Raw genomic sequence first — 27,456 nt, 5'->3', positions numbered from 1 at the left:
ATTGTTCTAAGAGAAAAGACAGAATATTGTCAAATACTAGAAGTTAGCGATTTGTTGTCTCTCTTATGTTCCTGTATAACCTGTCAACAAGAGACATCTCTGATACAAACAGGAGTTATGGTGGATGCCCAAGAAGTGAATACATAACCTTAAAACACATTGGAGCTAATAAATGTTGTTTTGCAAAGTCTAATTCTACACCAGAATTGGTTTAGCTGACACCAAAAGATTTTAAGAACTCTGAAGAGGTTCAACTTTAGCACTTCAGCTCTAAAAGCTGCGGAATTCTCAAGACCCTGCTAATGTGCCATATTTGAACAGGTTATAAAAACCTCATGTGCAACCCCATCCATCAGCCTTTCACAAATCGTTTAACTTTACTGTTTGTTTACACATCCTTAAGAAATAAACTTCGAAGACACAGGTCAGTGAAATACACTGTGGCAGAATGATGGTGCCAGCAGCAGGATGCTGTTCTGCGTTTCCAGTGTGCTGAAAAGAGAAGTAAACACCAGAGCCAATCTGGTCACTCTCTACTTCAGAATTATCAACAACAACAAAAAAACAATCAAACAAAAAAATCGATAACTAATACGAGAATAAATTTCATCTACTAACTACAGCAATTGCAAAAGGAATAACAGGTATGAATAATTACAATATTTAAAGAAAATAATAATAGGTGGCTTGATGCAAGCAGTGGATCACCCCAATCATCATCAGGTCATGCTAACTTTTGCCCAATTTTCAGGTATATAACAGACTGACATGGCCAAACTAAAATTTAGCTTTTTCTCCTTTGAGTTATATTCTGGCATCCTGAAAAGAAAAATCTTTACTTTTCATATATTACACCTCCCCATTTTCAACAGTATATTTTTACTGTTTGTTGCTAAGAAGGATGATAAAACAAATACTAAGTATATTACTAAAAATCAGAAAGTGTTGTGAAGTTCTAGTCATAATTATTTTAATAGAAAATGCAATTCCCACATAACTGACCTCTTCCAAGGAGGAATTTCAGTTTTGCTGAGTTTGTTTTTAGCCAGTTCAATAATAAACTGATAGCAGCAATGCTGCCTCAGAGTATCATGACATCAGACATTCAGGTGCTTCATGCTCTCCTCCCCCTCATCTGTTAAAAACTCTCATACCGATGTCCCTCTTGTGATGCATCAGTATCTGCTGAGTCATCTGATGTGCCATTAAGAATCACAGGACTAAGTATTTCCTGGATGCAGTGAAGATCCTATCACCTTCCAGCCTCACCTTCTGGTAGGTCACGTTTTTTAGTGACTGGAGAAAGCAAAGGCTTCTCTGGGTACATACAAAGTACAAGACTGAAAAAAAATTTACAGCAGTGTTGCTTCTTGCCAAATCAACAAGTTTTTAATTCACGATCAGATGGTTCACATGCACAACCATTCTCTTTGGAAAAGTCTGCAATAACTGATTGTTCTCTGGCCTTAATGAATTCTACTTGGCTTGAAATGGTGGTTTTCTTACTCCACCATTCTGCATAATTTTCTTCCCAAAATCTATTGAATAAGTGTCCATATTATGATCTGTATTATTTAGCTAGTTCCTTGTGTACTTTTCACTGGAATTGGCTGGCCTGTCACTTACAGTGTAACTGCAAGTCAAGTAAACAATTTGTCAGTTGCCAAATTAAAGCCAATCTGTAGTAGCAATTAATTACTCTGTGAAGAAGCTTAAGTGTTATTTCAGCGCAAGTGAGGCTAACTACAGCAGTATTTCTCAGTTTCAGGTTGGTGGACGTGTAGTGGTCTAGAAGACAGGGAGCCATAAAATAATAATAGGACACATTTCCACATACGCTGAGAAGAAAAGGAAACAAAGTGTGGAAAACAAAAGTAATAACTTGTTTTCATAGTAACCTGTAAGATTATTGAGATTCTTCCTTATTTTTCCAAACAATATTAGTTGAACCTTCTCTTTACAAAATTAATAGTTTCTTTGAACTGGTAACTGTAAATTAAGAATGTATTTCAACTTACAGTGCTCTGCAACACTAATTCTATGTCCCTCCACTATTTACCACAATGAAATGATAAGTTTCATACTCTTCCATCCATGGAAAGGATCCTGTATTCTGATTGTTCAATTGAAATGCACAGAATACTTGACACTGCCCTTCACAATGTTGGTATAACTGATATATTTTAATATATTGCAGAACCATATATGCTATGGTTAAGGAGCATAATAATTATACTAAATTATTTCATTTCGCAAGAGAGTTCTCAAGAAACTTCCAAAAGTCTTCTCAATGTTGCAAAATGTTAAGATGTATTTCATTTCTTGAGACAGTGGACTACATAGAGGAGATTATCGTAAGACAGAGATTATAACACAGCATGAGACGCTACAAGAAATACTTGCTTGACTGTGGTTGATTTTAGACAAAAACATTAAAATAAATTGTCTATAGCAATTAAGTGTATTCCAGCTTTAAACTTTCCTAAGTAGAAATTTGGGATGGAGGAGGAATAGATTTGGCTACGTTTACACTAACTGTTACAATTTCATTCATATTGTCATTGCCTTTCTTATGCTAGTTCACCATTAAAAGTAATTTGTATTATGTAATACAGGAAATAAATTTCCACTGTGATAAGCATTATTACTGTGCCAAAATTTGTTGACTAAATTGTCAAAGGTAACACAAGGCCAAATCAGCCTACTGCACAACATTATTCATTAAAACAAGCAAAAATCTAAACACAGAAAGGCTGAATTGTTCTAAACAAAAGAGACTGCTGAAGTCTGTTAGTGCTCGTATCCGGTGGACAAGAAGAGAGTAGACTCAGAAAAAAAGACTACATTTGGTGTGCCAGAAATGAGACATAAGTTGTGAATAAAATGACAAGACAGACTCTTCTATCTGTCACCTTTCCTAGATTTCTTTAATTTGGAGACCCAGCCTGGAGGCAGCATTACTTGGCATGATGCCCTGAGGGATGCGTAAACAGAAAAGAAGGAACCTGCTCTTCAAGCCAATCAAGATGCAGAAGATGCATATGGTGCATTGATTCACGTTGTGCAGGAAGGTCAAGCCAGACTGTGAGAGAAGGGAGTTCTCAGAGAACAGTGCTAAATGCAAGCCAACGATGATCAACGGGCCATCTATTGTTATTGTGTAGACTATCAGCAGTACATACAAGCAAATTTGGAGAATCAGTGAGGCAAACAGATTTAAAAAGAAAAAAATCCAACCAACCCGATGAAACATTTATTGATGTAGTTACAAGAAATATCAGCTTAAACCCATCATTTTGTAGAAATAAAACCTCCTTACCCATACTGTTAAAACCTTATATTCTTGAAGGACATTTCATTTTAAAGACATAGTATTATTTTCTTGTTGTTTTGTTGGGTTTTTTTACCATAATAACTGAACCATGAGAACATACTGGTTAACACAACTTCCCTCAGTTTATAATCCACTTATAGATGTTTCATTTTAAGATTTTCAGAACAGTAATGTAAAATTTGTTTTGAAGACAAGGGAAAACATCTGTTGAATTAAGAAAGGGTCGCTAGCAATGTAAACGTACCTCACTTTCAAGTCTGACTTATTTGATACAATCACTTGAAAACTTTGCTTCTAGAAGCAAAACTAAGAGAATTTTAAACTACATGATTCTGCAGCAAGAGATGCTTCTTCTGTACATGTAAAATGTGAATTACAAAGAGGAAAGATTAGGTTTGCAACTTTTTCAGATACAGAATGTGATGTCAACAGGAAGAGTTTAAAGATTTATACACATTCATCTCCTTACAAAACAGATCTGAATTTTCATTCCATCTGAATAATTCCATCTTTACTCATACACAATATTGCCAATAACCCTCTCCACTGCTCTGAAGTAGATGCATTCCCCACATGATTAATTTCTAGGCTAATCTGAGAGAAAGCTCATCTTTTCCTGGATACTGAGTAGACTAAGAAGCAAGGTGGAAAGAGCAGTTCATACAGAGTTTAAAAGGCTGCAAGTCCTAGTGATATGTATTAAATTCCTCTGGTTTGGTGATTAAATATACCAGTGTCATGCAACATTTGCAAATAGGGCAGGTTCATAAAAAATAAAAAGAGAAGCCAATTCCCTGGTAGTTGTCTACTACTAATATTTCTATTTATATCCAAGTACAGCTTTTTATTCCTTTACATGTAAATAGCTACACACAACCAGAGCTGAATGAGCATTCAAAATAATAAAACAGATTTATAAAACTTCAGGTAGGTTTTTTTTTGATTCATCTCCCCAAAATTTTGCTAGATCCATGGAAGTAAAAAAAACCAAACCCACCACTAAACAAAACAAACAAGACTTTAGCAAGACAACAACTTCAATTAGATGATGTGATGCTTGCAGGAAACATTTGAACGTTGCAGGGAGGTCTGGACTTTGAAACAAAGTGTACTTCAAAAAGAATGAGATGTTACTCTGCAGAAAGCAATGGTGACACAGGTAATACAAAATTTAAACACAAAATTTAAAATTTAAATATTCCAAATTGTTCTTGTTCTTACCTGCATATCTTCTAGTTGGCTTTCCAAAGACCTTTTTAAGGCTACCAATTCTTTTGTCTCCTTTTCAGCACGTTTCAAAGCTTCTTCTAACTGTTGCTTCTCTTCCTACAACGATACGATCAGATACATTTGGAAAGGGCAAGGCCTTTAACCTGACAAGTAAACTGAGCTATAAAGTATGTTCACTCTGGTCTGTCACTGATCCCCAGTTCCAAGCTGTGACTTGCTTTTACACTGGTTTTCACTAGGGAAATCTTTCCTATACATGTCAACAAACTGTATCCTACTTCTTCACAACCCGCTGGTTTTGCTTAGCCTTCCGAGTGACACTGCCCATCCTTCTCTTTGTCAGTTTTTGTTCTACAATGTATCTTACGCAAACAGGAACGAGACTACTTACAAGTCTCGTTTTCTTAACTTACCTCGTATCTCTGTATTTTTCCCTTCATTGAATTTTCTTCTCCTTTCATATTATCTATTTGCTTGTTCAACTCTTCGGTTTTACTCTCTAGCTCATCAACTGTTCTCTTCAACTGTTCGTTTTCCTCAGTCAGCTCTTTGACTTGATTTTCTATACTATTTCGCACCTCTTGTGCAGCGTTTCTTTCACTGGCAAGCACAGCAGCACTCTAGTGAAAACAAATTATGTCATGTTTAAAAAAAAATAATAATTGATGCTGCTTTCCAACAGAAGTTTCATATGACACCACAGCAAATATAGCTAGGATATAACATTAAAATGACAACAAAGAATTTAACTTAAAGTCTGTATGCATCACAAGCATGTATTTTTATTATTCCCATTACTGTGGGAGAACACACAAGGAGCAGTTTTTTCCTCAGGCACACCAACACGCTAAAGTAACATTCCACACTTGAACAGTCTCATGTCTGCTATCACATATTTTCACCTTAACATCTTCCTCTTTATTGCCCTATTTTCATTACTAAATCCCACTGTTAGGTAATTCCAAGTAATCTAAAAAACTTAACAGGCATCAAAAGCCATATGAACCTTTAAGGAAGAACATACTGATGAAGAGCATCTTCCATAGCAACACAAAATTTAGGCAATCTCACCCCACCGCTTATTCCAAGCACTAGCATAGAAGTGTCTACATCCATGCAACTGTTTGTGGGACTGCAGAGTAAATCAACTTAGGGAACAGAGTCAGCTGTAATATATACATACATATAAATATAAAGAGATCTTGACACTGGAAAAAAAAAAAAAAAAAAGGCTGGGGGGAAGGTGTTACCGGAAAAAAAATCCCAAACTATTTCAAAACATGGTCCCACAAAGCGCTGTGTCAGCACAGAACAAGCAGTAGAAACTGGAAGTACCTTACAGTGGTACAGTGGTATTGGTGCAGCTCGATGTGCGTACCACACAGCCCATGCTTGGTGCTGTATTTATTCAGTAGAAGTTCTGCTCGGTTTTCAGTTATTGCCTATTCCAACCCAGTTCAACTTGTAATCAAAAGGATACACTTTGTATTTTTTTCAGAAACTCAAATCAATATACAGCACAAAGACAAATTATAATAAACTATTCATCACAATTTGTCACATGTGGTGACAGATTTTTTTTTGGCAGGGCAACTGGCTGCAGCCTGTAATTTTTCAGAGTTAATCATCACTTCAGTCTCACCACTTATCCTCTCTAAAACATCCTACCATGTATTGTAGAAACCATGAGTGGAAGTAGGTGTCTATTTTGTTATACTATCTATACTGTTATACTATAACACAGACCACGTATGTACTTGTAAACATTTAATTCTGCAGAATAAAGAGCTGGAAGGATTTAATCTTTGCTTTTCGTTGACTTGTCAGTCAGAATCCCCTTCAAAGAACATAAAAGAATCCGAGATATAATTTGTGGTTCTTGCTCTTGGGCATTCACAGTCTGACACAAAGCAATATTCTGTACAAAGATCTGGTTCTCATGTATAGGCTCACTGCCTTCTATACTAAGACCTTAAACAATAGTAAGAACACCAGAACAGACATATGAGTCAATCTAGACCAGTATTCTCTCCAGTGACCATCGTGATATTTATGGACAAAAAGAGGAAGAACGATGACACTCCCAGCTCTCACAGTTTTTCTCCAGGAATGTATCATGTATTAATTTTTCTAATCATTTTTGAATCCATTTATACCTTTGGCCTCTACATCATCTGTTGACAATAGGTAATTACACATTGTTTACTGAAGCATAACATTTTTGCATGTGAAATTCTGTTTATTTGGTTGAAAACAAAAAGAAATCCTACAGAGTAGTTTGGTAAGAAACTATTTTGTGAAATATTTTATGAAAGCTTGAAAATCACTTTTCAGTTATGCTATTTTTGATTGTAGTTCCCAATTTTCCATTCCTCACCCCCAAAAGGAATAAACAAAGTTATATAAAAGGGTGTTTACAAAGTGTGCCCTCACTAGGTTGTTTTCTAGCAAACAACAGCTTTAAAATCATGCAAATTAGTTTGATAAAGCAGTAACTCAGAAAACACTCAGACTGTCTAGAAGGTCAATGAACTTATACAAAAACTGGCAGCAAAAGCAGGCTGACAAGTTCTCGTCTTTAGAAAATACCAAAAAAACTTGTTCTTCTAAGTACATAACTACTTAAAAGCTCTGAAATAAATCTCTGTTGATGCTTTAAGTTCTCACATACTGAAATGTCAATAACATTTATATATTCCTTTAATTTTTGCTTTTTGCATAAAACAAAGTTTTCCTAATTAGCAAGCACTCCACCAGTGGCTCCTTTTTGTCTCACTTCCCCTTTCTGGAGCTGAGTGAAAGCAGCTGAGGGCATGCTGGGGAATTCAGGGAAAGGAATGTTGATTTGTCTGTTCTTTTTCATCCAACTGCCTACACAGGGCTGTACGGTAAGAGAGGACTGCAGCAGACCCACACCGTACCTGAAGATTCCACTACCTCATCTACCATGGTTTGCTCTACTTTCCCAACACAAGAAGCATTATTTACTTACAAGCGCGTGCACACACACACACACACAAAAGCAAACAACCAAACAAAACCCTCAGATCTACATATATAAATACACACATAAATATATATATATATGCATTTAACCTAATAGGTTCAAAATTAAGTTCAGCCTACACTGATGCAGTCATATCTAGCAATGTGCTCCAGCCTGCCTTTTGCTGTATGTATCTTAAGATACTCTTCCAGCCACTAAAGTTAAACTAAACAGGTATTCACTACGTATTTCAGTAAGTTAGAAAGATGCTATGTGAATATATATAAAAGACAGAGAAGCATAAAGGGCAGGTTGCAAGTATTATCTTTATTAACCTAATTTAAAATCTTGGAAATAAATTGAGTATAGAAGTAAAACCTGCCTAAAATTCTAGCTGCCTGAGTGACAACCACTTAACCAGCAGATCTCCACAGGTCTCTAACGACCTTGGCATCATTACAAGGGTTACATCTTCACGTGAACCAACTGTTCCCAAACAAATTCTCTAACATGTTAAGCACAAAATTCCTTTCTTTCACCTGGGAGGGATATGTCTTAAAAAATACCAACAATAAATACATACTCTCACACACGCACTTTTTCAAGATGGTAGGAAAACTCTCTTAGTATACATGGGGAGCTTTACCGTACTGTAGTTGGAGAGTGGGCATTTTTCTTATATATCTTCTGGGGACAGTAGGAGAAATTTTCTTCACAATGCACATTTCACTGTACACTATTGTTTCAACATCTTTTCAACTTTTTTCAGAAAAGACTAAAAAGAAACACAGGAGTATCTATCCTATCAGTTTACCTTACACAATTGCACTATACACATAAGGCATGGAAGATCACCTTCAGGATATCATTCAGGATGGTATTAGAAAAAACAATACATGAGTATCTCCAATTTGATACTGAAATTTAAACAAAGTCAAACTACACAAATACAATTTAGATGTTCTTTGATTAGAAAATGCACACATAGCATCACTTCTCCAAAAGAGTCAAATTACACAGCTGAGTTTAGATAGGAAAAAAGCCTACATTCATTTATCTCCAGTGTACTGAGAATCGCATGCAGAGCTCTTCAGTGGCATAAATGAAGGATGTGCAAAGGAAATAAGCACTGAAATATAGTTCTGACAGACCTTGTACCAACATCATTAGGAGAGAACCCTGTGGAAAGAGATCTCTATCCACACATTGAACAGTTACATAAGGCTCAGGCCAGCAGCTATCAAATCATACATGGACACTACTGAAGCAGAAGTAAATTGTTAGTTCCTTTGACTACGGAACCCTACCAAACAGGCAGTGTACTGAACCAGCCCCAAGCAACTAGAAGGCAACATTATTCACATAGAGATCACACATTAAATTTACCACTCTGTTGTTAGAGATGGCCCACTATACTCTGCATAAAATTCCCCTATTAAAACATGCCAGTAGAAGATAAGAAAATCACTGCAGCGAAATTACTACGTATGTTGATACACTTTTGAATGCCATTTATTGCATTTCATAGGCTAAAACTGAAAGTGGCAATAGCATGGAAAGTTTAAGCTGTACAACAGATGGCATTTGCTAACAGCCAGCGGTAATCCTATTCTCTTTGGTTCTGTCTACATGAGCAAGAAGGCACAGCTTTCATTTAAAATTCAGCGACTGGCTCACACATTCAAAAGAGGAGTAGAAAGCTGTTTGCAAAAGCATTGAATTAGAGTGGGTTAGAGCGACGACGATGAAAGCAAAAGGATAACAGAACACTATAGGGCTAGTAAGTACAAACGAGGAAAAAAGAGGAAAAAAGCCAGACAGGGAGAACTCACACGCACAGATTATGCTGTGGATCCATATCTTTCAGTCCACACATTACTTATTTGTAATGCTGCAGTATGTAAACAGTGTGAGTTAACAAAAGGTCCTTAAGGCTTAATGGCATTACACCAATTAATGACTCCTGTTGGTACTAATTGATAAATCCTTTACATCGCTACATTTAATATCTGGCAATGTTGGCAAAATTTTGGCAATCACATTAACTAATTTTATATAAAATTAACCCATGGTAACAGAAGTGGGTAAAGGTCACAAAGTAATGATTTAAGTTGAATATGAAACATTAACAAACATGCTGTTAATATAACATGATCTTTAGTTCACAGAACTGTGGATCAGCCTCTTCAGAGAGTCGAAATGAGATATGTGCATAAACACATATAGAGCACATAACAGACAAAACTGGTTAAACAAGATTCTTGAAGACAAACACTGGAATGAAATACTGTATATTCAGATATATTTGCCACACAAAACAAAACAAACAAACAACAAAAACCTCCAAACTCCTCCAAAAACAAGGGAAAAAAATAATTGTATCAATTGATGTGGGCTCTTTGGATCTCAAAATTAACATATCTCAATTCCAAGACTGCAGGTTCTTCCCTATGATATATAAACCATGCTTATTTCTTTTTACGCCCACTTGCTAGTTGTGGCAGTATGTTTTAGTAAACCAACTTTTTACTATGTTATGTTATGGAATTATATTTATGTAAGGTAAAAATTCTATAGCATTTTCCTTGTTACATTTGTTCGCCTGCATTTGCTTTGTCTTTTCTTTCAATCTGTTTGTCCTCACTCTGTCTTCTAGGGTATCCAGTGCCTTCTATTCCCTATGTTTAGCCTGTTTCACATTCAGGTTTCCATCTCTTCAATCTCTGAAGGAATAATATCTTCCTCTTAATATCCACATCCTTGCAGACTTCTTAAACACACTCATACCTTCTTCTCATTCATTATTTTTGAACACATGAAATATTTTATTATGCTTTCTCAAATTGTATCATATTTAAACTCATTAAGACTGAGCAAGCCTTATCAGCAGACTTAAGCTACAAAGATTAAGAAGCTGGAAATGAGCTGCAATTTTCTGAAAGAAGCTGACAAAAGAAAAACAGGCCTCTCTAGAAAAAGGAAAATATAGTTGTAATGATGAAGTCCCCCAATACACAGTCCTCTGGGACTGCCTGAAGATAAGTTTCTGCATCCAGACGTTGTCATTGTGCCATACTGCACATGCAGTAGCTTTACTTACTAGCCCAGCAGTGGACTCAAACCACCATGAATAAAACAAGTTATCAAACTAAAATAGAAAGGTCCACTGAAAAAAAAAAAAATCAGTTCTGACCACAAAAAATGACCATTCATGGAGGAAAATAATCTATGGCGCTCAATAACCGCTGTGATTTTTTAACAGTTCTCATACATTTTCAGTTCTGAAGCTTAAAGGATTAGTCAATCAGCTTGAGAACAAGTCAAGAGTTTACAGTGAAAGAGGCTGTTGCTGCAGAAATAAAGGGATGCTGCAGATACAAGTGAGGCAGTAAGAGAAAGGATAGTTTCACAGCTAAGGTACCCAAATACAGCCCTAGAGAACCTGGAGTCTATTCTTGTCTCTGCTAAAAAGCTCTAGAGGCAAGTTCCTCGACCAAAATGTTCCAGAGGGTATCAATAACTGCATGCTCTTTAATTTTCTCCGTGCTTGATTTGAGACACTAGTTTGGTTTCCAAAATCTTGAGTGCAGAGCTGCAAATGCAGTCAGTAAAAATTGTACCTTGAATATATCAAGGACTATATAATGGTTACCATTATGTGAACCTAGGCACCTCAATTTGAACATGCACAACTAATGGATCCTTTTGACTGTAATCTCTGCCTCTTGCTTCCCTATATTTAATACAGGGAATAACACTAGTCATGAGCTTGCAGCTATGTTGAGAAAAGGAACCAGAGTTTGTGAAATAATCCATATAATTTTTTCTTCAGAAGAAGTCCTTAATAGTACATACTGAGTGCATGAACAGACCAAAGCCTCAAAAACATTGATAAACGAAATATTTTAACATTTTGTTTAAACGAGTACAAAGCTACTTTGGACTCATAACAGATGGATGAGAAGAAAGTGAGAGAATGCATGCACATATATATGTGTACTGTTTGATTTTTTATGTGCACCTGATTTATAAAGTTTTATCTAGCCTAGGTCTGCTTATCTGAGCCCACATAGTCACAGCCGCTGGAGTTCAAGTGCATGCAGCATTTAGTTTCAGCTTTGGGCCTAAGGAAATTACTCTCCATAAGTGAACTTCAGCAGTGAAATTCAGTTACCTCATTTCTCATCCTGCTCCTTTCAGGTGTTTTGCCTAACAAGAAATGAATCTAAAAGTTTGGGTTTGTGTCCTTGTATATAGTTCTATATTTGCCAGAAATACTTTAAAATATATTAAAATTAGTCAAGACCAAGTTTAAATAAAGCAATAAATATTGTTCCAATTCCTTTGATGCAGAAATCTTGGTAAAGCAAATCTATTTTATATGCTATTTTATGCTCAACTTTGGTGCAAGCAGTGAACAGATTTAAAGTATCAGAGATGAAGCTCAATTAGTACAAAAGGCATCGAAATGCTTCCCACCATTCTCTTTTGTGAAAACCCAAAGAAACTGAACAGAACACACAAACAGGATCCTCGAGATGCAAATGAAATATTCTATTTCAACTTGAAAACAGAAAAAAAAACCCTCTTGGATAGGAATGCAGAAAATGTTCTGTGGCTCCACACCTCTTTTTACCACACCCTTGACACTGGCAAAGACATGAGAGTGGTTGTGTAACTGATCATTAAAAAATGGTTTGGCTGATTTCAGTGTTTCAGCTGGTGAAATTCCCCTCTAGCAATGACTGCACAGTACAGGACCTTTAGAGTCCTTTTACAAAATGCAGGAAGAGCTAAAGTGAGAGGAAGCTAAGCATCACATTTACAATTTATTAGAATTGTTAACTTTCGGCTAGATTTAACGTTCATTAAGCACAACTCAGTCAATTTTTCTAAAAACTTTTAGATTTAATTTCAGAATGAAGTTCAACTAAGTAAACCAGAATTCAACCAATTAATTGTCTGTTCTTTAATTGTCATACTAGAAGTACAAATCTAAAGAATAAATCTCCATTCAAAACGAGCTAGAGCACAAACAGGTTTTTTAAGGGAAGTAACAGATTTCCAAATATTCTTTCAATATTCCTACTTGTGGAATCGAAGTAAATGCCATGATAATCTTCCAAAAGTTTCTTAAAAAAGGGAATAGTGTGGCTGCTCACATCATTCTGTTCCTGGTGTAAAACACTTAAAGTATCAAGAAAGATACTGTCTGCTGAAACCAACTCTAAAGTCTAATGAGCCACCTTTCAGGTTGAAACTGGACTAACTTCTTGAACTATATGTAAAAAGTTTCACGTGGCTTCAGGGATTCAGTATACCCACCTCCCTCAGATGATCCTGAGGGGGTAATAGTGATGGAGATATCAAATCTTTTTCTATTGTCTTTTCCTCTCCTTTGTGTGTGTAAACAAATCAAGTTTAAACAAAACAACCAGACACTGACTTCCCTAGGTAACATTCAGGTGATTTCCAAAGAAAGAAAAAAACAAAAGCAACCTGCACTCCAAGACTGACACCCAAGGAAAAAGACAAACATAGTGAGTCTCAACATAGCGACAGCTCTTTAATTGTAATCCTTACTAGCTCTTCAGTAAAGAGAGCTTCTGAAATCAGTATTGTTCAGATATAGTAATCTAGTTTTTAAAGCTCATGAATGCAAATAATAGGTCTTTATTTCTGTTTGTAGCATTGTTTGTAGTTCCAGTGTTTTTCCCCACTCTGTACCTTTAAGCAATTCTTCTAACTTCAGACACTATTCCTTAAGTCAGTTGGAAGTCCTGGGATGAATAACACAGTAACATTGGATAGCATGGAAAATAAAATCTCATACCTCTAAAAAAGGAATGTGAAAACTCCTTAAAAGCAAAACGGAGTTTTAGGCTACCAATCACACACCGCTCAGTGCTGCTGCTCCCCCACCCCCCAAATAAAACCCACAAAGCCCACAAACAAATAAAATCAAACAAAAAAGCCCAAAACTTCTGGGAAAGAGACTAAATGGTCTAAATGCCTTTACTTACTGCTTTTCTACCTTAAACTGATTACATTAATTCTTCCTTCCCATCATCTCAAAATGAGGCCTAGCCTACTTAAAGACATGGCTATGCCTTTGAAAGGTAACTATTATTAGTTACTTATTAAAAGGGTCAGTGTGTTTTTATCTTAGTGAGGTATGCTGCAACCAGCTCGAATTCTCAGCAGTACTTCAAGAGATTATTCAGTAAGCAAGTGTACAAATTTACAAGCAAGTCAGACCGTCTTTCCTTCCATTTTAGCTAGAGCCATTCTATTAACTAGCTAAAAATTATTCACTTGTAACAGTTTAGAGACAAGACTTGTTTTCTTGCAAGGCCGTTCTCACTGATCTAAACTGTATTATATCCTTATTTCCAAAACTATTTAGGTTTTCATTTGAGGTGTAACGAAAAATTTAAATGCCTACATTTTAAAATTGAGAATGCACTCTTTTTTTTAACACAGAGCATATTAAATAAAAATGCCCAATTCAGGCATGACCTAACATTTACAGTTATAAAATCCAGAGCCAGGAAAGCATTAACCTCTCAACCAGTAGCTATATCAATGTCAGATTATCCTCCTAGCTATGTATTATAACATACTGAGACCGGCTTATACTAACAGTTTTTTCAAGGTCAGAAGTTGTTGCAAAGACTAGAGTGAAATATTAACTAGTTCTGTGTTCACATTGTACCCTACTGAATGGACTTACACAGTCAAACTCTTCACACACATACATAAACAAACATGTACTTTCACAGGACAAACCACCTGAACATATATACACTGTCTTCTGCTATTAAGGATTAGAGGTCCTCCTGATGGTATTAAAGAAGTATCTGACTGCACAGGCTCTTGCCAACTTTCAGTAACAAAAAAACCTCCACAAACAAGCAATCTCCATTCTCAACTCAGAGTAACTGAAATAGTCCTGGCTGCATAAGGTTCACAATGGTGAAGTGATTACAGATAAAACAGGTCTAGGGGGGTTTTTTTGTCTTGTTTAGATGTGGCCCAATCCAACTCAAATAGAACTTTGCAGGACAATTTGGTTCAGAGGCTTTCTTATACTTTACACACAGTATAAAAACCACTTAGTTGTAGCTTCATGGTATGGTCTGCATCCAAACAAACACGTCTCCACTAAATAAATGGAGGAATAAATTGCACAGAAATGAAAGACCAGAGGTGCTGGAACTTAAAAAGCTTGCTTTAGCACCGAAGTCAAAGTCACCAAGTTACATCTTCAGTGTGCTTTAGAGGCATGTTTATTATTCTTGTTGACAACACTGCTAACATTCCATAATTTGTTTGGTATTTCATTTAATGGTGGCCTAAAAACATGTGTGATGCTATTACCAAACAACTTCTTTGCATGCACAGAACAGATACTTACAGCAAAAGAAATCAAATCTGTCTCCCAGATTTTCCATACACAGTTCTAAAATATGTGCTTCGAGTAATGATGCCTATTTAACGAGTGTCTGCAGCCTTCCTTCCACCATCACGCTTCTGTCTCTGCACCTCCCTCTCTCTTCCCTACTCCATCTGTGTTTGCAGGATCACAACAGAAATCAATCAAAAAACATAACAGGCTTTTAGAGAGTTGGTAAAGGAAGGCAGAAAATGAAAGGGAGAGGGAGGCAAGTGATGAAAGAGGAAACATTGACTTGGGCCAGTCACTCCACTGCTCTTTTGATTCTGTATACAGTTTAGATCAGTTACCAACCAGGAGTTCTACCACTGAAACAGGAAAAAAAGCGTAATTTCAACATGGTAAAAGCTGCCTCAGGCAAGCAGAGGAAAGAAAAAACCCACCAGTGGCATTTGAAATCCTGGTTCATCTTCTCTAAATCTTTTCCAATTGCTGTGTACCTTGTTTGAGGTGAAAACTAGACTCAGACACAGCTGTCAGGGTGCAGATTCCAACAAGTAAGGATGTATGTATATAAGGGCATAATGATGTTCTTATGTCCAAGTAATTTCTATCATATAATTTGATTCTTTCACTGCGATCAAGACAATGTTTTTATAGAGCTATTATTTATTATAACGCCAAGATTTCACCTTAGAGTGGCACAAGTTAGTTGGGATACTATTGGTTTTTTCCATATATGTAATTTTACAGTTATATACATTAAATTTCACTGTCATTTTATGTACCGAAGTGTCTCTGCGAAGCTCCACAATCAGTTATGTCTTCACTTTACTCTGAGTAATTTGGGTAACCACTGTTTGGTGTTTGTACAGTAGTATTCCAAAATAGGTTCTCAGAATATACTAAATTTGGTTATTTTTCATTTTACATTTAAACTATATATGCCAAGCCATTTCTACAAGAAAAGCACACAGAGCATGTATCAGTATCATTTACAATGCTTAAGCTAGTTTTTTTTAAGCTTGTGCTCTATGTGACACATTTTTATCAGCTTTGAAGAAGAAATATCGTATTATCAGGTTAAGCAGAAAAAGATTCAATATTCACTTTCATTTCAAACTTCTGTATAGCTCTGTGCTAGATTCAGCTAAATTCACAATCACTGCATACAGACAGAGGGGAAAAAAAACAAAAACAAAGCCAAAGCTGCTTCTCATCTACAATACTAAAAATTTTAGACTTTTCTTATTTTAAAGGAGTACACTTCTTGTTCGTAATGTGCAGAAGATAATCACTTTTGCTGTTCCTATCATTTGCTCTGGTAAAATTCCTTCTTCTCTTTAATCATGCCACATGTCTTAACACATACATGTCAGTTAAATGCAACAATGCCAGTTGCATTCTTAAACATGTTGATAAATGAATCAGCTTCTAAACTCTGTTTTATCATTTTGAGGACAAAGTGAGAAGTATGAACTCTGAAAAAATCTGTCAGGGTCAGGCTTAGATAAGCGTCTTCATAATGTGATGATTACAGCTTCTTCTGAACAATGTGATCTGTGCAGACTGCTTCTCAAAACAGATATAAATTTGACAGTGCTGTGCGGTTTGCAACTGCACTCCTGAGCTGATACAATTTCAGTGGAATTTGAACAGTACTAGTTGCAATTTGCAACAACCTTTTACCTAGAGTATTACATTCCAGAAGTTATTTCCAAATTTTACTGCAATAGCAACAGAGCACTCATGGTTAAGTAGGACATTTCTGGCCTGTTACGCTGTAGGGTCAGATTAAATAATATAAATTTTTGTACTACATTAAAACCAGGAGGGGATTCATATTCCTTTCTGCTTTAGCACTTGCAATGACAGAGAAATTTATTTTTAATTAGAAAGGCATTCATTTTTTAATTTATTATTAAATTAAAGGTAATAATTACCCCACAGAGGTATGTTATGTGGAAGAGTAAAACTTTTACTATTGCTAAACAGAACTAGCCTGGTCTCAGTCTTAATAACCAAACAATGACGGTAAGAACAATCACAGCCATCTCAAGACCACCACAAGCAAAAGATGTAACACAAAAATGAGTTAAAAAGGTAAACTGTAGCAAACTAATATCTTAATATCTGTGACTTTATATCACAATCTCTATTAAAAGAAAAAAAAACCCACACAAAAGAATCCCAACCTACCACCACATCAGTGAGCATGACAACGGAATCGCACATGACAAATAACCTCGCTCTGTTCTCCTATCACATAACCTTGGGTATGTTTCTAACATGATTTCAAAACAGATCTACGTGGCATTCTAATCACAGACTAAATGCACTGTACATTACTTGCCAACCTATACGACATCTCCAGCAGCTGAAAAACTGATGATTTAATGCTAGCACAAAAATCACTTCCTTTCTCCCTGCCAAAACTTCCTTTTTCGCCTAACGCATATGACAAAACACCTTTATTCAGCATACCAATTTGGGTGGTATGGAAGCAACATAAGAACTAACAACCTTGTACATACAAACTCTGATACAAATTGAGCTATCAAACATCAGTATCCACATTTTCTGTATCATAATCCACTATTACAGCATTTACACATCTGTTTTCCTCATTAATACAACAGTATGGCCCTTTCCACTAATCTTTGATGTAAATTTATTGTATCTCACCATCTAATATATATCTTTCCAGTTTGCAGTAATATAAAAAATAATTTAACAGGGCAAGCAGCTTTGTATAAAACATGATTTTCACACACACTGTTAGGTATTCCAGATTAGTTATAAGAAAAATAATTAACATCACATGTAAGATCACAGCAGATCACTCATCTAGCCCTCTGTGAGACTGGTTATACTTTTCTGATAGATGACATATCAAACTCAACAAGTAATCTCAGCCAGCAGGCAGAGATAATGCTGGGCTTCAAAAAGTCATTAAGGGTACTAATACCGGTAAGATTTAAAAAAAAAAAATCACCTTTCAATTAAGTGTGATAAAGTTTTACTTTAAATAAAAACAATAAAAATCACTTAAAGTATAATTGGAAAAGCAGAACTAGTGCTTAGAGCAACATCAATTAATTAAATTTCACTTTTGAACATCTTATTAAATTTACTATTAGATAGACTACGTCATGCAAGTAAATAAATGCTATTTATAACTATCTCTAAGCCACAGCAACCCAGTCAGAGCGCCATTTCCCAGACTGTGTTATTGTTATGCCAAACAGACTACTCTTTCATTTCTTGTCAGTTGTAATTACAGTTCCATAATTGAAATACAGTAAATTACCATGCAGTAACTTTGAAAGATGGTTCACTGAGGTTAAGCTGTCACTACAATTACTGTATAATAAAAAATGATAATTTAAATGTTCTACTTTTCTCTCAAAGAGAAAAATGAATTCAGTTCAAGCAGCTCTCAGGAGTCAAATATCTTCATGATGATGTAAACAAAGAGAAACAGCACATTTAAGCAAAGCCAAACAATCTCAAGTAGAAGTCCTAGGCTGCATAAACAAACCAGTGTATATCAACTTTCTAAACAGTGAAGAAAATTGCACACTTAAAAACAATCCTTTAAAAGAATACTCATTATCAGAATTGATTCATACATTATCTATCCAGCGTCTTCCATATGTGCTCCTATTTCACTCATACAGCATATAAAGCTTTGGAAACTTTTTTTCAAGTTTCAAGCTTAGTTTTAATTCAGTTCTACATTGTTTCTGGCCATGACTAGTAGGATAACTGCAACTCACCTAACACCGATGAGGTGTGGGTAAAAGACAAATTAGCATGGACATTTCTAAGCATACATCGTAGTTTAACTTCAGCTGGGACAAACAATCAAAACATTATATAAGTGTACAAAATAAAACATTATCAGCAGCCAAGAATCTCCTAGCTCAATACTTCACCTACTTATTTTGCTAAGAAAATACTAGTATCTGAAAGCATCCAGTATGGGACATCTGTGAGAGGTATGATTTCCCCTGCAGAGATTAATTGTAATCACTTATTTCACCTCTGTTGCTTTCTCCAGGCTCTGTTGTAGGTTGAGCAATTCTTTATCATGTTGCTCTTTAAGTTTATCCATCTCCATGTCATGGCTAGATACTTCTTCTTTTAAGGCTCCTTTTAAAGCTGTAAGCTCTCTCTCTCTCTTTCTCAAAACCTCTTCTTGTTGATCTTTTGCTATTAATACATCTTGCAGATCCTGCTTCATTTGCATCAGCTCCTAAAGAACAAAATTAAACAAAATTGCATGACAAATAGCTTCAATGGATTTTCTGTTTGTGTTTCAGAGAAGGAAAGCATCTAAGTATAAGCTCCTCAAGGCCAACTTTGTTTCATATGACTGATGTATTTTTTGTGGCTTTTATAGTAAGCTAAAAATTTACTAAACACTAATTATTAAAGTATAATATACAGCTGATATACTGGGTCAAGATATCTGATGCTGCAAAACTATGGAAAGATTTTGATGGTGTATCTTATGCTTTCTATAAATAAAGCAGGAGTCAAATGAAGGTTCTGCAAGTGCTTCCCAACTGAGTCCATGCCTTTACACCCTTCCTCCTCCCAGCACATTTACCCTAGAAGTCATTTGCCCTCTCCAAATTGCTGGGAAGGAAGTGAGTAGTCAGTGAATCTGAAGAATACACACACATTCATGTAAACAAACATACAATAAAATAACAGCAACAATCAAAAACATACAGCTTCAAGAATTATCTAATTCAGTATTTCTCAAGATGTGAATAATCACACTTTAAAACAGAACATAAACTTCCCCTGCACTGAAGCAGGATCAGTACCTCTAAGCCATTCTTGACACACATTATCTGTTTTGTCCTTAAAAGCCTACAATTAAAGAGATTCTACCACCATCCCAGATAGCCATGTTCCACTGTTTAATTATCCATATCGGTAGAAAATGTTTTCCAACACTTACTTTACATCTCTGCAGTTGAGTCTCTTATTTCTTAACTCCAGACAAAATAAAAAAAAAAAAATCCCTATCTCCTTTATAGCAACATTATATAAGATACGCTTTTGACTCTTCTCTTGCTCCTCCATTCAGATTGAAGTCCTTCTTCACAGGTAATGTTTTTCAGTATTATCACCATCATTCCAGATATTCCCCTACTTAAGTACAACTTTCAACTGCAGCGCCTGAGATTTAAGACTGTAATTTCAGAGAGTAATCAAATCTCACCTACACAAAAAAACGTAGTTATTCTACTCAGCATGTCTTGCATACAAACGTCTTTCTTTAATGTTCCTGAGATCTACTGTCCATGCTTTTGCTCTCTATTTTGCATTTCAACATTTAACTTCCATTCCTTAAGCTAGTTCTTTGCATTAGTGTTAAGAGAAGTTAATTGTTTTGGTACTACAAAATATTAAGATAACTCTGAGTTTTAATCTTGCTCTTGAACCATTATGCACTGATACTCTTACACATTCTTATCAACAATTTTAATAAGCAGTGTTCTCTATTTCATCAGCAGTATATTACTATAACCAGGGCTACAGCAAATTCCTCTTTTATCCCAAGGTGACAGAAAACTGATAACTCTTTTGTTCCTCTTCAGACTCTTCTCTTCTCTCCCTGGACCCATGAACAGGGAGTCAACAATTTAGAGCTGCTTTGGTGAGTTCTTTTAACTTTCTTGTCTGAATCACATTTGGCCTTGCTAGTGTGCACACCTTCTTTAAACTGATCTTCCCTGTTCTGATCCAGAATCCTATCTCATTGTTAAAACTGACTGAGATTATTACCTGGCAGTAGTGAATAACACAGCCGTCCCTCAACCATTATATTATTTTTTCTCCTATTCTGTAAAACAATAGTACTTATATTTTGCATTCCTTTCAGTGTTAATGTAGTTATTAGAACATGCTTTCTTAGGTCACCTAATAAAGGTATATTGTTTTGGATTGACAGAATGGGAAAAGTTAAGGCATGTATCTCTTCTCCCTGTATCTTGGTTCCCACTTTTTATGCAATAATTCTGATTTTTTCATCCTCCTTCTCGTACTTTATAACTAACCTCAATCAGAACCTCTTTCTCCCCTTCATCAGTATGTTTTGCGTTATCCAGTTCATCATGCATCTCAGAGAGCTGGTCTTGAAGATCTCTGATCTCAGTCTGGTGTTGCTCCTGCTCCATCTTCACTTGAAAAAGCCTCATCAGGAAAAATCAGACAGGATTTTTTAATTTGTAGAAATACTAATTTGTTCTTTCAATTACTAAAGAGATACAAGTATCTATTCTTATATACCCCACAAGGGAATGGGATATAATGAGACAGAAAAATGAAATGTTAGAGGGGTAAAAATGAGAACTCTTAAATAGATATTTAAGAGGAAAGTTCTATTTTATTTTAAACCTTTTACTCTATTCTTGACAAAAGCACTCAAGTGTTTTCTATTTTGAAAACTTGCATTATATACTATGACTGTAGAATATTAAAAGCAATTAGCACTAAGAGGAAGACTGTAAATTCAGTAATTTTCTTTTCCTTCCAGATATTCTAAAAAACATGCAGTTTTTAAATGGTAAAAATGTTTCCTACAATAACAAATGTCACTCTAATTCCATCAAAATATTCTGAAGATGCAGGTACTTTTAATCTAAAAGGTTTAAGAAAAAGTACAAATTCCAATAAATAACTTCTTTAGAATTAACTCACTCCTCTAGGTTTTGCCTGAGTTCCTTCTCACTTTCTTCCAGCTGCCTTTTCAAGGCTTCTTTTTCACATATACTTTCATCAAGTTGCAACTGAAGATCTTTCAGGCTTGCTCGTGTCGCATCTCTCTCTTCTTTGGAATTTTGCTGATTCTGAATTTTGTACACAAAAAATTAAGCAAGATAATATACATAAATAAATAAATTAATAATAAGCATAAATAAATTAAAGGCTCTTTTTTATTATATGAAAGAAGTCATTTCAAGACACTAATATTTTTCACTTGTAGAAGTGCTTATTAATTTTCAAATATTGAAAGCTTGGAATGTTTATTAAAACACACAAAGTATTGCTTTTTGATTTTTATTAGTAATGTGAGAAGTGAAATTTCCTGAGTACTATCTAATCAGTTCCAATTATATTGACTCTTATCACAGACTCAAAATGTGAATCAAAAGAAATCAAGCTGTCCTTCTCATGTCTTCAGAGCATGGCTGTACTTAATTACTTTGAATTCAGCACTGCAAAAATAATGCTGTAATTAATAAACAGCAGCTAATGAGTAACACAATTTGTCTGTCACTCCATGTCTGTCTCACTGCAGTCGACAGACAGTTACCTCTGCAGACACCTAAGAAATTTTAAGGGCATGTGCCTAAAATTTTTATTCCCTGCTCCAAACACCTTCTCAAATACTAAAAGAAGGAGATTTCTTAAAAAGAAGGAGATTTCTTAAAAAGAAGGAGATTTCTTAAACTATACTACGAGCAACTACATTTAAAAGAAACAGTCCACTGTAAAAGCACAGGTATATCTGGATTAAAAAGAACATGAAGCAAAAAAGATTCAGCTGGTTGATCAGTTGTCGCTTAGTTAGAAAAGTATATTTGAAACAGTCAAACGCTTTACAACAACAAAGTGCCGTACCCTAATTTCTAGATCCAGTTTTTTCTCTAATTCTTCCACTTTCCTTTCAAGTTCTGCTTTTTGTTCCACTAATGCTTTTACTTCAGCTGAAGAATTCGAAACCTATAATTAAACAGAGATGTTTATTCCCACAAGCCAAGATGTTCTTTGACAATTGTTTTTTAAAATCTAAAGTAAGGCTGCAAGCAAGGCTAATAAAGTGAAGCATCAACTGCCTGAGCTCACCAGGCGCTTTTCATATGCATCAAGCCAAGCTAGTATTTTCAAAGGAACCATGATTTGATTTTCATAAAACTTCTTGGTAATTACGTGAGGCGTGTTGCCAAAAATCAGAAAATATACAAACCTAAAAAAAAAATCGAATTAGGCAACATATGAATTAAATCACAAGTACTTGGGGCCAAATCTAAGATATCATCAATTACACAAAACAGACATCAAAGGGATTCACGCTCGAATGTCAAGACAGATTTTCAAACACTGCTTTTTTGGTAATTTCTTAAGATGTGTTTTCTATTTTCATTTTGACTAACTATAGCCCAGGATAAAATAATCATCAAAGGTAAGAATTTAATCCTTCTCATGCCATCACTGCAACAACTGGGCATTTCTTTACTTTGCTTTATAACTGAAAAAACAGTGCACCACATAGCAGGAAACAAAAAGTTTTCAGCATGCAGATTGTCATTGTAATATGGCTTTTAAACAATATCCTAGATTACTGCTTTTCTAAATTACAAATTAAAATACTCTGTATCACTACGAAACAAGTCAAAGCAACTTAAAAAAAAATTTACCTGTGTCTTTCCAGCAGCTCTTGACTTCAAAGTCTGAATTTTCTCAAAAACTAAGTTAACTTTCCTCTTTGTGGCATCGTCATTATCAGCACTTCTAAAACACAGACAGTACAACCAAGCAACAATATGATCAAAGGTACTATTTTGTTAACATCAAAACAAATTCAATGTCTAAACTATTGAAAATCATTACCATTAAAAAAAAATCTAATATGAACAAGTCAAAAATCAACTGTGATTTCATTAAACCCTTTAAAGAAAGTTTGTTATATATTCCTGTTCATATTTCAAAAGTTTTATTAAAAATAAAATAATTTAAAAATCACTGAAATTCTTTAACTACAACTCTCTTCGTCAAGTCTATACATCTGGAAAGACAGGTATTCAGCATGTGTATTATTCAAACATACTGAAATTAGAAGAAATCAGTATTAAGTTTTTCAAGTCCTGACTACTGCATCATAAAATAACACTTCAACAGCTCCCAGAACCTACCACATCAAGAACGCAAAGAAACCTGCCACATCAGGAATGCAAAGAAATTTAAGTGCATCGTGCATATTTTAATTCATTTCTCCTTCCCTCAGCTTTAAATAAGTTATCATTAGAAAACACCAACTAAAAGAGTTAAAAGTGGACAAAGGATTAAATGCATAGCAAAAGGAGAGCTTCTGTCAAGCCTTAAGAGATAACACATTTTTGTTGTTTAAAAAAACCCACAAAATTAAACTCCCATGACATATTACTTGAATTCTTCATGAACATCCATATCACATGAAGTTTAACTCTGTAAGTATTGAAAATAAAGTATATTCTGATTCACAAACATCAAGTACATTTAATCAAATCCTGTACAACACCTTATGTAAGTCCTGATTGCCTAGGTATTTTGAGATCCTATAATGCCTTAAAGGACACAGATGAGAAAGAATTATGAAACATACCTTTCATTTAGTTATAGCTTTGACTTTACAGTTTCACATTTCAAATGTAACAGAAAACAAACACTGAGAAAATACAATCTCCTCTGCAAAAGTTAACTACGTTTACTAACCCTTCCTTAAGGTAATTGTAAAGTATCTGTTTAGCAGTCTCTTCATTCGTTTGCTGTGCAAGATCTTGCTGCCCTTTTAAAAGATCAGGAGTTGCCTAAAAGGACAAGATAAAATATCAAAAAATATAATCCTATAGGGTTGTAAATACAAGCTGTACAATTGAAGATCTCCATTCTATTCTATTACAAAATAATTTACATACTGTGAACCTAAAGTTCACAAAGATCCATTGGAGTTTCAGCTTAGTGCAATAAGAAAGCTTACTCCAACACCAAAAGAAAGAAAATACAATTTTGCATGGAATTACATATATTTCAGCATTCTACTTTTGTGCATCTATGCTTAGGAACCATCCTAACACCACTTAACAACAATCTTCTTTGGCCCCACCATCTTCCTTCACCCACCCAAGAATATACTGCTTTATAAACAGTGTTATCTACACCTGCTATCTGTACCTGCAACTACACGAATAGTTTTTGTATTTACATTTTTCCAGAACAACTCTGCTATCCCATTTGGAAGTATGGTGTGATGGGAAGTTGTTCTACGAAAAGCAAAAACTTCTGCATTTAACAATATGAAAGCTTTAGTATGCCAGAGTGCAAAATACAAAGAGTAAATTAAAAATCACCTGTGTATTAGGGATGGATGAAAATGTTTTTACAGAAATCTTCTTGGCTCCTGAATCAGGTGGAATTGTGATTCGGTTTGGCAACAACAAAGTAGAAGTTACTGTTCCAGCTTCCTCTCTTTTATTCTGTCCTGGGAGTGTAGATGACCTAAACATCAAGCTCTCAGTATCAGCTCCATTTTGTTTATGGTATTGCAAAGAATTGAAGTTGCTGTTCTGAGTCTCTTTATCAGGCATTTGCAGTTTTCCAATACTTCGAGCAGAAATCTTCACCTCTTTGGAAGGTGACTTTTGATCTCTGGATAACTGCCTGTGAAGGCAAACTTTAGATGGTCTCAGCAAGTGCTCAGTTGACTTACCCAAGCTTTTACTGAATTCACCTAAACAATCTGAATTTACATCAAGCCCTAACGACAAGGCACTATCAACACTTCTTGATCTTTTACGATCATCTGGATGAATTCTATTCCTTTTTCCTGACCTACCTCTTCTGTGAGGATCAACTTTCTTATCAAACTTTTCAATTAGCTGATCTACTCCTGGAAGTGAACCAGTGTCAATATCACGGCCAGTTCCAGGCAAAAATGGGATATATCTTCTGTTTTCATGCCGATTAACATTGTCTGCATAGATGGCATACTCTTGGTCATCAAGTAAAAATCTGTATAAGGAATTTGCAGAAGTGGGAGTAGCTGATGAGGACGAAGATCTTCGTGAGTCATCCAACACTGGCCCAGCTGAATCTTGTCTACGGAAGGGAAGAACATCTGGTCTAGGTTTTCTTGTCTCCGGATAAGCAGTGGGACTAACACATGGGGATCCTCCTGAAAATGAAAATGATTCTGAAACACACACTTCATTGGGGCTGATCGTACTACTAGAACAATCCAACGGATGCTTATTTTGGTCTTCTACTGATCTGTTCAAATGTATCTTTTTTGAATTTGCTTTGGTTGGTTCTGCAAGATATATATTCGTTTTCTGTAGGGACACTACTTTAGATGAGGAAATCCAAGGCTTTGCTTCAGTTTTATCTTCATCTGCAAAAGATTTAGATTTACTGCACGCAGAAGATTGGTAGTTTTCCAAGTTCAAGTTATTTTTTTCAGGATCATAAGGCTGTAAAAGTTCAGGATGTCTTTGAAAGTTCAACAAATTGGAGGATTTCATTGTTTCATCTTTAAAATCTGATATTCCATTTTCTTTTTCATCCAGGCTGGTTATCTTTAGGCTTTTAAGCATACAGGGTTGCACGTGCTGGGTTCCAGAAAAGTTTGTGTGTTCACTATTTTCGTCCTCCAACTTAAAAGCAGTATTGGAGTCTGCGGTTGGCTTGCTTTCAGTCTGAGAAACGACCTGCTGTTCTTTTCCAGAAGAAGGATTTTCTGACAAACATCCTTCTGTATTGTTTAGTACTATATAAGGATGTCCATCAATTCCTTGGACTCTAATACTGACACCGTAAGACCCCGTCCTAGAATTTTGTGCATTTCTAGTTTTTTGAGTTTCCTCACTTGCGAGTTCAAGAGTGACTTCATAGTCTCGCTGCACGTGCTTAAAACCAGCAAAATATGGCTCCATGATTATCAGAGGATTATAGCTGAATAGAAGAAAAATTTTAAAAAGTCATTGTTTTAAATACTTTAGATTATTTCATTAATTATTTTATTCCACCATTCAGTGTGACTACGAAGACTAACAGTAACATGCAGAGAAACCAATATACAAGCTATACAAAGCCCAAAGTTAATGCATTGTGATACAAAGACAAATGTCTAACTGACTGATTCTGGATCAATGTAATGTTATCTTATGACTGTAAATGTTAAGAAATAACAACAGTTAAGATTACCTACACAGAGCTGTTAGTTGCTTTAGAATCAAATTACTTCAAATATAAGCAATTCTAGTGCAATTTTTTTAACCAAAGCAGCTTTTATTTTGGGTATCTCCACCATATTTACTGAAAGACTGTACTCTTCACAAGCAGTTAGTACCAGCCATATTAAACATTTAAACATAAGCTCAGGAGAGCAAAACACAACCAGGCAGTTTTAGGTAAGTAAAGCACTGCAAGGAAGGTTAATATCCTCATGTCTTTGAGTTGCACTTTTATGTACCTGGTTTTCAATATTCGTTTCTAAAGACATATGAAAATAAACTTTTTCATTTATTATCTCATTGTCATCCATAAGAACAAACTTTCCTACAGATTAATTTAACAATCATCCAACTGCGGGCTTGTTCCAGAAAACTCCAGTAGCTATTTTAAAACAGATACTTTGCTGTGCAACAGAAATGGAAAACTACTGCTAGTATTTCCAAGGCTGATAGTACCTTTTTCAGAAGCAATAGGAATGCTAACTCCACCCTCCATGTG

General features: G+C 35.3%; 1 protein-coding gene across 1 annotated transcript in view; it reads right to left on the bottom strand.

The window, feature by feature from the left end:
• Positions 1 to 26,657, bottom strand: part of CGNL1 (cingulin like 1) — a 41,363-nt gene extending 14,706 nt beyond the window's left edge. The window contains 9 exon segments of the mRNA XM_009989999.2: positions 4,556 to 4,660; positions 4,978 to 5,184; positions 18,992 to 19,204; positions 21,024 to 21,159; positions 21,667 to 21,815; positions 22,591 to 22,692; positions 23,388 to 23,481; positions 24,442 to 24,536; positions 25,077 to 26,657. Coding sequence (XP_009988301.2) covers positions 4,556 to 4,660; positions 4,978 to 5,184; positions 18,992 to 19,204; positions 21,024 to 21,159; positions 21,667 to 21,815; positions 22,591 to 22,692; positions 23,388 to 23,481; positions 24,442 to 24,536; positions 25,077 to 26,657 — 2,682 coding nt within the window.
• Between the last annotated feature and the right edge of the window lie 799 nt (positions 26,658 to 27,456).

This window comes from Tauraco erythrolophus, chromosome 14, assembly GCF_009769465.1.
Source record: "Tauraco erythrolophus isolate bTauEry1 chromosome 14, bTauEry1.pri, whole genome shotgun sequence".
NCBI lineage: Eukaryota > Metazoa > Chordata > Aves > Musophagiformes > Musophagidae > Tauraco > Tauraco erythrolophus.
This window is presented reverse-complemented; position numbering and strand designations above follow the sequence as displayed.